This window comes from Verticillium nonalfalfae (genome assembly GCF_003724135.2).
Source record: "Verticillium nonalfalfae strain VnAa140/NRRL 66861 chromosome Unknown scaffold_98, whole genome shotgun sequence".
NCBI lineage: Eukaryota > Fungi > Ascomycota > Sordariomycetes > Glomerellales > Plectosphaerellaceae > Verticillium > Verticillium nonalfalfae.
In genome coordinates this window covers 29,114-43,500 of record NW_021167323.1, presented here as the reverse complement: position 1 = coordinate 43,500, position 14,387 = coordinate 29,114, and the positions used below count along the sequence as shown (strand labels likewise).

The 14,387-nt window shown below is 56.6% G+C and overlaps 4 protein-coding genes across 4 annotated transcripts; 3 read left to right on the top strand and 1 right to left on the bottom strand.

Moving 5' to 3' along the window:
- Positions 1-98: 98 nt before the first annotated feature.
- Positions 99-3,042, top strand: D7B24_009577 (uncharacterized protein; the record flags this gene model as incomplete). Its single annotated transcript, XM_028643647.1, has 6 exons — positions 99-149; positions 212-903; positions 965-1,234; positions 1,290-2,192; positions 2,247-2,898; positions 2,950-3,042. 6 exons carry the CDS (start codon positions 99-101, stop codon positions 3,040-3,042), a joined length of 2,661 nt encoding a protein of 886 aa, XP_028492781.1.
- Positions 3,043-6,775: 3,733 nt separating this feature from the next.
- On the top strand, positions 6,776-8,521 carry D7B24_009576 (uncharacterized protein; the record flags this gene model as incomplete). Its single annotated transcript, XM_028643646.1, has 1 exon — positions 6,776-8,521. One exon carries the CDS (start codon positions 6,776-6,778, stop codon positions 8,519-8,521), a length of 1,746 nt encoding a protein of 581 aa, XP_028492780.1.
- Positions 8,522-10,903: 2,382 nt separating this feature from the next.
- Positions 10,904-12,736, top strand: D7B24_009575 (uncharacterized protein; the record flags this gene model as incomplete). The annotated part of the gene is made up of 1 exon (XM_028643645.1): positions 10,904-12,736. One exon carries the CDS (start codon positions 10,904-10,906, stop codon positions 12,734-12,736), a length of 1,833 nt encoding a protein of 610 aa, XP_028492779.1.
- A 281-nt stretch (positions 12,737-13,017) lies between these two features.
- Positions 13,018-14,159, bottom strand: NDUFV2 (ndufv2NADH dehydrogenase flavo protein subunit 2; the record flags this gene model as incomplete). Its single annotated transcript, XM_028643644.1, has 3 exons — positions 13,018-13,401; positions 13,550-13,840; positions 14,037-14,159. 3 exons carry the CDS (start codon positions 14,157-14,159, stop codon positions 13,018-13,020), a joined length of 798 nt encoding a protein of 265 aa, XP_028492778.1.
- Between the last annotated feature and the right edge of the window lie 228 nt (positions 14,160-14,387).

Below are 14,387 nucleotides of genomic sequence, written 5' to 3'. Positions count from 1 at the left end.
CTTCGCCAATCTCGCCACTCCCGTCGCAAAGTCAGCCTTCAACGTTGCCTTGCCACCCCACCCCCCACTGTCACTATTAATCGCTGTCCCTGGAAATCATGTCGAAGGCCTTGGGTTCCTATGCCACCCATGACCGTGACAGTCTCCCAGTACGCCCCATCCCCTTCTGCGTTGCATAACAAGACCATGAAATCCTGACAACTCTTCTTAGTCCTTCATGGGGGCTCAGCCTCAGGATCTCTTTCCCTCCCCTTCGCAACTTGGTCCACCGTACCACCTGACGAGGGTAGCGGGGATAGGTTCCTCGCGTCCGCAGCCCTTCCATCTGCCTGGCCAGGATGTTCTCACCGACGTTAACCTTACGCCAGGTGGCGGCGACGTCCCTCTTCGTGGCATTCCGAAGCCTTGGAATATCTGGAAGTTTTATGATGCTGGCGCCGATGACAGTCCTTGGGTGCCCCCAGGTATCATCGTCCCCGATCACCGGGCCGGCCAAGGGCGTCACCAGAACAGCCCAACGGCGTTGCATGACGCCTTTGCTCCTCGATACTCAGAATGGCGCAGCCCGGGCCCGTCCGAATGTGATACGCTGCCTCCAGGACAGCTTCCATCCGACTCGGGCTACGAGAGCCGCCGGACCAAGCAGAGTATCGCCAACGCCTCCGTCTTTGAAGATGTCGACCGGGGCCATGAGACCCAGAGTCTGACTGGGCATATGGATGGTTTTGATCCCTTCGCGGGTATGTCGTCGACGCCATCACACACAAGCAATTCTGCCAACAACCATGCGTACATGAACGAGACCTGTGGCCTGTCAACACTTCGCACTCGAGGGACTGCCCATGGCACAGTGATCATATGCCCTGACTGTGGAAGCAAGCTGAAGACGAAGTCGGAACTAAAGTAATTGTGGCCCTATCCCCAACCATGGGCAACGTCCGTTCGTCACTGACATCGTCGCTAGCAAACATAAGCAGAGGCACAGTAAGCCTCACAAGTGCGATGTCTCTGGTTGCTCTCGCAAAGAGGGGTTTAGCACAATCAATGATCTGGATCGTCACAAACGAAGCGTTCATCGTGACACCGATACTAGCGGGCCCAGATATCATTGCAACTTGGCGGCGTGCCACAACAAGAAAAAGATCTGGCCAAGGGCAGACAACTTCAGATCTCACCTCAAACGCCTTCATGGTGTTCAAGCAGGCGACGATGACCTCACACAATATTTAATTCCGTAGGTTGTTACGTCGAGTTTCTTTTCACCGTTACTTATACTCTTGCTCAATTAGGTCTCAACAACAAGATGTCGGAAGCCTTGCGGAAGGCATGGATGTGTCTGATTCAACGATCGAAAGCTTCCGCTTCACACCCTACGACCAGGCAATGCCGCCATCCATGTGGGTAAATCATCAGTCTCAAGACTTGGAAATGACACACCTCGTTGTGGATAGCACCAGCCCTCGAACAGAGTTGGACATCCCTGATGCAAGCCCTGCCAGCCGCGGCTTTTCTGGTCTGGGAGAGCCAAACACAGGACATTCGGTTCGTGAATTGCCATTGGACCTCATGCAGGGCGGAAATCCTCAACGAAGAGGAATGAATTGCCGAAAGCACCTGAACTTGACCCAGCGTAGAATGAGCTCAAACTCGAACTCTTCTGATGCTACCACTCCACCAGAGACGACACTTGCTCCCCATCTTTTGATGGCGGGAAGACTTCGGTATCCAAGCATGGAGATTGAACAGAACCCAATAGCTGACAGAAGTGATCAAGTCGACGCTTCAGATACGTCTGCTTCTGAGGCAGATGGCGGTTCTCTGTCTGAAGACTTGCATGAGGAGAGGAAGCCCATGCGTCGCGACGATCACTCGGAGGTCTCAGGTGACCCAAAAGCCACAAGTGCAGGTAGTCTTGTTGAGGTGATAAATACGCCTCCAGTCCTATCCCAAGGCATCGACACCGGCGGAGCTCGCGACATTTCACCGACATCTACTCAAGACATCACTATGACTGATCAGCAAATTCATCAGTTCCTCCAAACTGTACCTGAAGCCTTGTTGGAGAAGTTCTTGAGGGAGAGGCACAACCCAGTTCGCGCCGAACCAACAAAGGCACGCATAACGGCGCAAGCTAATTCGCAACATCCATGTCCTGATTGCAACAAGAGCTTTCGAAGAAAATGCGATCTCAAGTAAGCAGACCCAAACACATATGACTCATGTAATGAATATTGATTAGGTTTTAGGAAGCACAAAAAAAGACATGACAAGCCCTATGGCTGTACATTTCTGAAATGCTACAAAAGTTTCGGGAGCAAGAACGATTGGAAACGGCACGAAACCAGTCAACATACTCAGCTTGAGGTATGGAAATGTAACGAGCGAGCCTCGAATGGGGTGGGAACCATATGCGGCAAGGTATTCCCTCGCCGCGAAGATTTCAAGGTACATCTGCAGGACACACACAACTTTCGAGATGTGAGCGCTTTGGAGGCGGAACTGCACAGCTGCCGCATTGGCCGAGATTGTGATTTACGATATTGGTGTGGCTTCTGCGAGAAGATCGTGGAGAAAAGCCATACTGCAATGCAATCTCTGACAAAGCGGTTCGACCACATCGACGACCACTTTTGCGGCCGAAACACGGCCAAGAGGAGCATATCGGAGTGGAAACACCTGGAAAACAAGGTCTCGGCAGCTGGCTCTACTCCGAGCTCTAGCAGCATGGAGACACCGAAGTCTTCACCTAGTCATCAAGCTACTGCCCGGATATTTCCATCGAATAGTGGCCGTCTCGCGTCTAATTCTACCCTGCCTGGCAAAAGGAAGTTAGACGACGACAGCGAGTGCCCAGAGTCAAGACGACCAAGGGGACAACTGGCGACGATGTGGACTTGCGTAGGTTAACATCCAACCCCTTCAATGCGAATATCTATTAATTACATCTAGTGCGATTGCGCCATGCAGTCCAGTTTCAGGTTCAACCGGGCTTGCGTGTGTTGTGCGCATTCTCGATGTGACAACTGCCCAGTAGAGACGTAGAGCAACCGGCGAGAATTCCAATTATGGCTGGGTGATTCAGAAAATCAACCATAAGCATTGCAGAAAATCACCAGGGACCTGCTGCCGAATGTAGCGATTTGAAAGCATCGTGATATATTTCGCATTGTTTGAGTATGACGATTAGAGACGTCAGCCTCTAAATATTTCTTGGCTCACGACCAGCTTTCTGGTTGCTGCACTTGTATGTGATCACTTGGTGACTCGCTCAGACGTTCCTTGTTCGCGTGGCCCAACGGCAACATAGGGAGCAGTCAGGTGCTCAGCCGCCTCCAGTTTCAGCTTTGCAAAGAATTTGGTATGCGCTTGGTGCTTTGGTGATCTGGATTTGTACCTTACTTTGCAATTTTTGGCATCTCCAAGATCTGGTGATTCAGTGGATTGTTGGGGGCGTAAGGGCACACTCTGAGTCGCGGATGAATGAGCAGATGCTCATGAGCGGCACAGGCCCAGGGTTTCGGAGATGCACGACTATCCATGTGGACGGGTATTGGGGGCCATAAGATGGGCAGGGGGCAGCAGGAGAAAGAGCGCTGTGGCATATACCAAATAAGCAGAGGAAACGGGACTTATCGCGGCGCAAGGTGCTCACGGCTGCAGATGGTGACGAGGGCAGGCATCTAGGAGTGGGCTAGAAATGAATGGTGCCATCGACCGGGGAAAACAGGCCTCCCGGGCAGCCACCTAGGGCGATCTTGCCCGAGCCGACGAGCTGGATGCCCATCTTGTAGGGCTCTTCTCTAGGCATTATTTGCTGGGTGATGGTTGTTTGCACAGAAATGGACGTATCGGATGAGACGTTGAGTCCACGAGCAGATGGCGGAATATTCAGTCTCCTACGTTAGATCGCGATGGGACCGTAACGATATTGGGACCGCGATGTGCTTCGCCACGAGGAGCAGAAAGTCTGCCTCCGCGTGGGGAGAATTTCCCCATGACGGGAGAGAAGAGGGAGGGAGGCTGGAGGCTGGAGGCTGAGTTTGGCGTCATTTGGGGGCTGCGCATCGGCGTCCCATGAGATCGGAGGCCGCTTCCTCCTCCGACGGAAATTTTTGGCCAAGGAAGAAAATAGACGCTGAGGAGACGCCTCATGTCTCGGATGAAGCTGGGCCTGACCTCGAAGGATCTTGAGCTCGAAGATGGGGGCGTAGGCGTGGCACGAGGCGCCAGGCGCGCCTCTTCTGGTTTGGTGGTGTATGTAGGCGCACAGGTGAGGATGGACATCACCAACACCCACCTCACGGCACAGATCTGTCTTGCTGGAGTGGCTGGGCTTGGAGATGGAGAGCCAGCGAGCCTCCCAAACAGCCATTTACGTGACACACTGAGGCGAAGGGGGATTCGAATAAGGGTGTCAAGAATTCGATGTGGTTACTCACTCTGAACTGACAGACCGGTCTCACTCGCTAACGGACCGGGGGGGGGGGGGGCGATGATTGTCATGAGTGGAGGAGGCGGAGGCGGCCCGTCAGTGGCATTGTTGTGTCAGTGTCAGTGTCAGTGTTGGTGCCCATGTTTTGTATGTCGGTTGCCCATAGTCAGTGAAGGACGGAGGCGATGAAGACGAGGCAACCAGGGCTTAGCGCGTGCCTCGCATCCGGCCCAACCACAGAACGTTTGGAATTACATGGGAAGGGGTCCACAGTCTGGGCCAGTGAGTTGCGTCGAGTGAATTTCCTAATTAGGCCTTCGGTCATGGAATTGGGCAATATATGCCAAGCGGTGCTGAAGGATAGTGAATGGTAGGATAGCGAAAAGGGGGGGAGGATGTGACAAGGGGAGGGGAGGTGGGGAGGTGCCCAAGACTCTCTGTATACATGTGGGTAATAAGTGCTGTGAATACCTACCTACCTACCTAGTAGAAGTCCAGTGCACGCCCAGGTCACCCAAAGCGAATCTTCAGGGCACCCCACCCCCCTGTACCTACCTGCCTAGGTACCTAAGATAGGTACCTACCTTATCCAGGTAAGGTGGGTCAAGGTATCCAGGTAGGTACCTGGGTAAGGTACCTAATGCCTATTGCACACTGGACATTGGGAGAGATACACAGCCGGCGACTCGAGGAGCCGCCCAGTAGCATGGCACGATGGTCTGATGCACCTCAAGAGCGCGGTGGGGCTTTTCATGTCCCGTCCACGTCCATTCGGGCCCGATGCGTCTCCTCTCCCTCCCGTCCTCCAAGGACCTTGTACGACGGCCAAGTCTTAAGTCTTGCACATGGCGCAGATACGCATCGAATCATCTCTGCAGTCATTGCCAACAGCTGTACCCAGGATCCTCCCATGTTCCGATGACTTGGGCCTTAGGGGCTCGCAGGTTTCCCCCGATACCGATGAACGATGAACGATGAACGATGTGGGTCAGTCCCAGCCAACAGGCGCCAACCGACGCACCTCACACACACACACACACTCTCTCTCTCTTAAGGTACCTAGGTACCTACATAAGTGCCTTAGGTACCTCCAGGCAGGTAGGCAACGAGTCTGCCTGCCTTTGCCTGCCCCTCACCTCCAGGCTTGGACGCCTTAACGACGTGCGGATCGCCTTTGGCGATTTATCTACTTCACCGCCGTGGGCCAATTGACGTCGGATCTTCGATCTACGGGCAGAGTGCTTCTTTTCCACCACTTCCTTTTACTTTTTCTTTGCGTTCTGCCTCATGATGACGGGCGTTCCCGTGCTGTTCCGTCACAGGGGACAACGGCCAAGGCCTCCTGAGGTGCAACCCAAGGTTCTGGCGCCGCCATGTCTTGCTCCATGGGCGCTTCATCCTCCCGCATGTCTCCATGCTATGCCATGCCGTTCAGCCCCAGCGTCTAGGTAGACCAGCTGGGAGGCGAGCCGGACTGAACGAAGTAGGGATCGACTGGATGGAAAACATACCAGAGAGGACCGGCCACCGAAGATGTCACATCAACAACCCCAGCTCATCCTTGACCACTCTCCCCCCTCCTTGCCTGGACGGCCAACCGTACCCCCTCCCCCCCTCCTCGTCCTTCCCCCTACTGCAGAGAGGCCTGGGCCGCGCCCCGTGGCTCGGATTTACCTGTCCATGCCGTCAGTATGCCAATTCGGGACCTGCCACCTCATGTCCAGGGGCAGCATGCCAGCCCTCATCCCCTTCAGACCCTGGCCGCTACCGAGTCGGCGAGGGCTCGAGACCCAAGTATATTTGTACGACGCGACACGTCCATCCAGCCGTCCAGGCCGACTTCTGGACCACTCCACTCCACCACCACCTCCAGCGTGCAGTGAGCCCTGGAGTGTACCTTGACTTGGGCATGGGAGGGCAGAGCCTCAAATCTCCTGCTTGTTCTGGGGGCAGCTGCTGCCCCCTCTGGCTCCCTCTGCTGTGCCCGTTCCTTCCTCTGCCGAGCGTCTGCTTAGTACTAATACGAAAGGGCAGACTCTGTCGCGCAAAGTGCCATCCGTGACCCTCCTGTTCCGTCTATCGACAAACTATAACACTCCTCCTGATACCCTCATCCCTCTTCGTCATCGGCAATCCACCTGCTTCTCTCCGCCGAGCCTGGTTGTTGCTGTCCCACTCGCATCATAGCACAGGATAGCTGCCGCCTATCTCTACCACAAAGCATCCCCAAACATCTGGTTCTCTCGACACTCTGCAGCCTCTTCCTCGCTGTGTTACTTTTCACGCAGCCCCTGTTTCTGTGCTCTCCCGTTGTTAAACGACCCAGACAACATGACATACCACATGTTCCGTCTTGATAGGCGACTCACGCAGGGCCCCTTCTACCCCGAACACCAGGACTACGGTCAGAATCAGGCCTCTCCCACCGAGGATGCCCTGAACTTTGATATGACACCACCAATCGATCCGAATCTTGAGCAAGGCCTGACAACTCACCTGGGGACCGTGTCATGGCCAGGTGTACACACCCATCAGCTCCAGCAATACATGGTCGGACCGTCAACCTCTTTCTTTGCCCTCGGCCAGTTCCAGGCCAACTACGCGTATGCCCAGCATGATGTGAATCCACTTCCACCCGTCTCACAGGGCCGCCATGGCTCTCCCTTTTCCCAGCACCACTCTTCTTCTTGCAGCGACTCACTGAGTCCACCTACCGAAATCGATGTTCTGCCCTCCACGCCCCCCGACATGTCAGCGGCATCTCCATTCTCGCAGACCAGCAAATTCCAGCCGTCTTGGGATGTGCAGCAGTCGTGCCTGTACACCATAACAGGGATCGTCCCGACGCAAGACAATCCCTATGTCAACCTACTGAACGTCAACCCCTCCCAGAGTATCTTTGAGAACGAGAAGGCCCCTGAATACGATGGCTCCATGGCTCTTAGCTTCAGCAGCGCCGGGTCGCAATCAGAGATGGAAGTGCAAGTCAAGGACGAGATTTTCGTTGCGCATTCCCAGTCTCAGCCTACCTACCCCGACCCCGACTTCGAGGAGCGCGATCAGTCCGAGCTCGAGGCAGAGGAGACGATACTGAAACACGAGGACGAGGACAAGGAGTGGACACCCCATTCTTCCAGGAAACGGACACGCAGTGACGCAAACAAGGCTCAGTATGTCGCCACGCGACCTGCGCGGAAGCGTTCCAAGGCGCATGCTCTGCCACGCGCAGTTCCGTCAAAGTCGAGCTACGAGGCGCCTCATTCGACGAAGCATGCATTGTCGTGCGAGGCTTGCGCCCAGGGGCCGTTCCGAGACGAGGCGGCGCTGCAGAAGCACATGAAAGGCAAACATATCCGCCCCTTTGTTTGCATCTTCAATTTTGCTGGCTGTTCATCGAGTTTTCCCAGTAAAAATGAGTGGAAGCGTCACGTTGTCACACAGCACCTGGCCCTGAGCTTTTGGCACTGCAAACAAGACGCCTGCGAGAGCTGCACCAACCCGTCCTCCCCTTCTCAACAGGCTTCCCCTGCCACCGACACCCCTTCGCTGCTGCCTCGTGGTGCCATCTTCAACCGCAAAGACCTCTACACCCAGCATGTGCGCCGCATGCATGCCCCCCCTCCCATCGCCAAGGCTCTGCGCCTGGGAAAACCGACCCCTGAGTGGGACGATCGCCTGCGCGAGATGCAGACTGAAGCAGAGCGACGACGATGCGAACTTCCGACACACATGCACTGCCCTGCAGCCGGCTGCGACATGGTGTTCTCGGGGGCGAATGCCTGGGATGAGCGCATGGAGCACGTCGCCAAGCACCTTGAGAAGGCCTCTGAGGGCCGTGAGCCGATGCTCTCATTCGGGGGTGATGAAGATCCTACCCTCACCAATTGGGCGGCGAGTCCCGAGGTCGGCGTCGTGCGCAAGACGGACGCTGGTGACTGGGAGCTGATGCACCCCCTCCGAGGGCAGTCCGCCTCTGCCAGCGGTGTTGCGAAGAGAGGCGCGAAGGGTCACTCATCATCTAGTCCACAAGCAGCCAGGTATGAGGAGGAGTTGGCGGATGATGTTGATGCCGACGGCGAAGAAGACTGATGACGCACGAATTGTACCTTGACGGCCTTTGTCTTGCGCATATACTGGTCACGATTTTATGGCTTATGGGCGTTTTTGGGGCAAGTATGATATCCCTGATGCTTTGGGAGGCTGCTATGCAAGGAGGGTCTGTCTCTATCTCTCTCTCTCTCTCACGTTTTCATGATTGGGTGATCTGCTTTTGCTGTTTTCTCTTCCTCCTGTTCTTCCTCCTCATACACGCTACTGTGTTTCCTTCGAGAGAATACAAAGTGCCACAGAGACATGTTTAGACCGGGCATGTCCATTACATTTTTCAGTGTCAATCATCGTTATGAAATTCTTAGTCACACAACCTGTCTCGGTGCAGTGGCCACCTGCCAGTTGCTGGCCTGGGCAGCTGTCCTCCTCGTCTCAGCCACGAATCGAGACGCCGAGATTAGCAACACTCTCCGTGCCTGCCCACGAGCGCCATGGGGCTAAAGGAAAGAAATGTCCGGCGATGATCATGTGTGTGATCGTGATGATCAGCATCATTGGTGGCTTCTCAGGCCGACGTGGGGTGCCCGGCGCTATGGAGGTGCGTTGGTCAGTGGCGCTGTCCGATGTGCTGGAGGGCGCCGAAATTAGGGCCAGAGGATTTTAGCGAGGGGGCGATGGTGTTCGGATGGCGGAAGACGGCGATGCGAAATCCCCGGGGGACAGGGGAGAACCCTTCTAAGAGAGAAAGAGGAGCGAAAGGAGGGGGGTGTATGTTGCTGGGCCAAGAAAGAGGGTGGTCATCTATGGAGCGTGGTCTCTTGCCTTATCATTCTTTGGTTGACCGGTGACTGCAGGTTTCTCTTTCGGGTTATAGGAGGCTGAACTATTTGTCTTGGTAGTTCGCCTACCGGGCCTGGGGCTGAGACGGAGGTCTAGGCCCGGGGCTCTTGGTCGGCGCTTGTGGGGCCGGTTTCGGGTCCCCACTGACGTGATCGGTGAATATCAGCTACCTTACCCATCGACCTACCTAGGTATGTTGGGCGAAAGCCTTCTCAGCGTACCATTTTCTCCATTTAGTTACATGGGGTCATAAAATGGTGTTGTTTCCGGTTCTGACTGAGGCAGGTGAAGGTTGGACGGCTTCGTGCGACGGTGCCGACTGGGTTCCGCAGCCATATTCGCGGTGAGAGCCAAAGAAGGGCAGGGAGCGTCTGCTTTTGGGTAACACAACGTCGGCAGGGACGCGCATCAATAGGGAAGGTATGACAGCAACGTTGCAGTCATCTTGAAGGCGTTCCTTGAACGGAAATAGGAGGGGGCGGGAAGGACAGTAGTATCTCACAGGAAGGTCATCAGACCTCAATGTGCATAGCACCAATTGATCCTGCACGAGCTGCGCTTCATGACTGTAGTCGAGTCACCCTCCTCCAGGATCTTTGCCAGTCATTGCTAGCTGTTGTCTGCCTACCGAGGTTGAATGAAGGGGTCGCCAGCCTGACGCGATTCACTTCGCCTCGTGAGGATTTGGTGAGGCAACCAACCAGGAAGCTCATGGGCTGTAAAGTCCGACACAATCATGTCGCACGGTGGGACGTCATTCAAGTCGTCATTTCAAGACAGAGAGACAGACTTCACGAAGGCGCACCTCCCGAAGCACGAGGCAGAGGCCATGCCAAGACTCGGCGAAAAGCAGACAGGGAGCATTCGGGATGAACAGTCACGTGGCACGCAGCTGGCATAGCCGGCACAAACGCCGGGGACCACCCCACCAGTAGTTGCGATGTCCAAGGTGCCAAGCAAGGAACGACCCTGAAAGTTCTTGCTTCGCACCTGGCCCCAGTGCTTAACTCCAGCGCGTCCTGGCAGCAAGCGAGCTAAAAACAGAGCTGGAGCTACCCTACGGCAGCTGAGCCACACTGATGATGGCAAGGCGTCCCTCCCTCTTCCTGGACCCATTCCCCCTCCCCACTCCCGCAACCGGCGATACGAGTGAGCAACGACCATCGCCATGGTCGGTTCGTTGCCAGACAGATGGCGCGCCGTCGCTTCTTTCTTTCAAGAAGCCAGACTTGGCCTGACGTGCATCTCACCTCCCTCGCTACGGCAAGTCGAAACACAACGAGACGACATCTTGCAACAACAGCAGCAACATCACCACTGGCATCCATAATTGCTACGTCATAAGAACCCCAGACCTTCCCTGCGGTAGGTACCTACTTTACCCTACCACGCCAGGTACCACTCATCATCCCAGCTTCGCCCCAGCTCCAGCAGTCAGCAAACCGCCGGCCAACGCTTGAAGGCGCCTCGCTCGACACGAGTCGACTTCCACCCTTCTCCTCCCCTCTCTGTAGCCACCATTGTCCGTCTCACACATCTCCTCACACAAGGTACCTTACCCGACATTCGACCGCCGCCATCATGGAATCATTCGCAACCCTCAAGCGTCGCACCACCGACCTGCTCCAATCCATCCCCCAGAACCTCCCGTCCATGACTCTGCCGAATGCCACCACAACTCATGCGCCCGCCTCCCACAAGCCCAAGGGCCCTGCCCCTATGAAGGGCACTTGGGAGAAGATCGACATCCCGCCGCTGCCGCTGTCCTCCCACTCCGTCAATGTCGTCAATGGCACGGCATACATCTTTGGCGGCGACACCCAGCCCGGTCGCCCTGCTACCAACGATATGCATGTCGTGACCTTGCCCTACAACAGCGCCGGCGCCGATTATTACACTATCAAGGCTGCACCTCCCAAGGCGTACACTCCGCCCCCCGAGTCGGCGGCCGAGCCGGAGACGGTCGCCGAGGAAATAGCCCCGGCGGTTGAGCCGCTGGCTGCCGCAGAGCAAGCCGAGGATGCCCCCAGCAGTGCCAAGGGAAAAGAAAGAGACCTCGACGATGTGCCTCTCGCATCCCCCACGACGGGAGCGGACCCCTCCTTTGACGATGACGATGAGGAGGAGGAGGAGGAGGAGGAGGATGAAGTGACTCCCACTACAAGCGCTTCGGCCAAGGGCAAGCAGCCCGAGGAGCCATTGCCCCCAAGCGCCTCACTACCGCTTGTCCCCGGCCCTCGCGCCGGCCACGCCACGGCGACGCTCGGTCATCGTATTTTCCTCTTCGGCGGCCGCAACCCCTCCACTGCTCAGCCGCTCAACGAATACGGTCGTGTTTGGGTCTTTGACACTCGCACACATGCCTGGACATTCCTCGACCCTGTGCCTCCTGCGCCGGGTGTTACGCTGACACCAACCCCGGCCCCGCGTCACGGCCATGCTGCGACCGCCACCGATCGCCCCCGTGATTTCGCTTCACGGGCTCCGAAGCGCAACCAGACTTGGATGGCCTGGGCTCAGGGCGATTCGGCCGAGGTCGGCACCCCGCAGGCCCCCATTGTAGGCAACGTCGCCCTGCATGCAACTGATGATGACTCCGACGGCTTTGGCACCTTCTTTGTCCACGGCGGCATCGTTGCGCCGTCATCTATTGCCTCTCCCGAAGTTGCCAGCAGCGAGGAAAAACGTGCATGCGATCTCTGGGCCTTTGACGTTCGCTCCCGTATCTGGATTGAGCTTCCTGCCGCACCTGGCCCTGCTCGCGCCGGGGCAGCCATGTGCGTCAGCAAGAGCCGCCTCTTCCGCTTCGGCGGCCATGACGGCTCTGGCCCGATCGGCGGCCAGCTCGACTTTGTGCATCTCGAGGTCGAGATGTTTGACGATGGCAACTCACGTGGTGAGGTCTGCGTTCGCGCTCGCGGCGGCTGGCAGAGCATCGTCGCCGGTGCATCCGGTGGCGAGACGGAAATTCCTCTAGTTGCTGCCCAGGAATGGCCTGCGCCTCGAGGTTTTGCTGGGCTGGAGACCGTCACGAGCGGTGCGGGTCGCGAGTACCTCTTGCTCGTGGGTGGCGAGGCTGCTGACGGTGTTGCGGAACGCGGCCGCGAAGGAACCACAACGTCCTTCTTTAACGACGTGTGGGCATTCCAAGTGCCGCCTCTAGGTATGACGGCCGCGAGCGTGCGGGACGCCATGTGGCAGGCTCTGGGTAAACCGACAGGTGAGGGCAAATGGAACAGACTGCAGATGGGATCATATGATGACGACAACGACGATGGTGAGCCGCTTCCGCGAGGCTACATTGCCACGGCGGCGATGGGCGAGCTGGAAGAATCGGGCATCTTGGTCTGGGGCGGCGTTGGGTCTGGCAACAGGCATTTGTCCGATGGATGGATTCTGCGTTTGGGCGAGTGAGAGCGAGACATGCTTGACCCGAGGTTCAACCCATACAGTTGAGGTGAACCAAAGGGGGGAAAAAATATCATGGAGAACAAGTAGCGAGCAATTTGTGGGACAAAAACTTGAATACAAAAAGGGATTCTAAACGCATTGCATTTTCCACGCAGTTCTCGTCTCGACCTAGGTTATGTACAATTCCTAAAAACCGGGACCATTTCGCTCCCCCGCCAGTTGTCGCACGTTCTGATCCATCAACCTACACGATGCGTCTCACCAAATGCTGGCGCGCCTTTCTCCTACAGATCACTCCTCGTGGTCTCGATACCCCAGGGCTCGCTCGTCAGGTTTGTGGGGCCGGCGCTGTTCTCGCACGTCTGGCGGCCCGAGTTGATGGGGCCGGGCTTGGGGACCTTGGCGTGGTCGACGGTAGCCTCGCCGTTGACAATGGAGACGCTGGCGCGGAGGGCATCGATGAGCTGCCGGGTTGTCTCGGGGGTCAGGTCCTCGTAGTAGTCGTCGTTGATCTGGACCATGGGCGCGTTGACGCAGGCGCCGAGGCACTCGACCTCGAGGTAGGAGAAGAGGCCGTCGGCCGTCGTCTCGCCCTGCTTGATGCCGAGGTGCTCCTCGATCGTCTTGACGATGGCGTCGGAGCCGCAGCCGCCGAGCTGGCAGGGGGTCTAATGGAGAGGAGAGAACGCTTGTCAGTTTTTTTGTTGTCGTGGGATGGAAGGGGGAAGGAGAGGCAACATCTTCGAACGTCGAAGGGGGCTCGGAGATGGCTCGCTGGCTATTGTGGGAGACAGGTCGAAAACAAGCAAGACGTACCGTTGTGCAGGCCTGGATGAAGAACTTGCCGACAGGCGTGCGGTTGTACATGGTGTAGAAGGAGGCGACTTCGTAGACGCGCATCGGGGGCATCTCGAGGATGCGGGCCACCTCGTTCATGACGCTGATTGAGGTGAATCCGTGCTGACGCTGGCCAAGGTCGAGGACGGGCATGACGGCGGCCTTCTTGTACTGAGGAGGGTATCGCTTGAGGAGCTCGGCGATGACGGCCTCATTCTGCGGGGTGAATTTGAAGGGAATCTCGACATTGTTGTCGGCCGTGTTGCGGTGCTGTGGGCGAACGACGGGTCAGCGCGGCTTTCGCGGGAAGGGGCGGAAGGGGGGGAGAAGTAGGCAGCGGCCGAGGCGCGGGAGGACGTTTAGCATCGCGTAGACATAGGCAATCAACCATTGACGAAGCGCCCTGCCCTGTCGCTCCCGTGCCGTGGCATATCGTGGCGAGGATGGATCTAGGAGACAGACGTACCACTTGGAGGGTGCTGCTCGGGCGGACCGTCGACGTGCTGATGGCGCGAATTTGTGGCCTCGCGATGCGGCATGTTGACCGGGCAGCCGTTCTGAAGAGAAAGGGGGTGAGTTTCGACGCCATGGCTGTGGTTGTGGTGCTCAATGGCAATTGAAGGAGGGGGGGTTTCGTTGAAGCTGTCGCTGTCACCGAACAGACTAGACGTTCAAAGTCGTCAGAAAGCTGCTTGGAATATGGATCTGTTTGATTGGACCGATCGGCTAACCCAGTGGAAATAATATGCAGTAAATTAGTGCAGGATCGCGGTATGCATTATTTAGTGCAACCCTTGGATTACATAACGTCATGGAC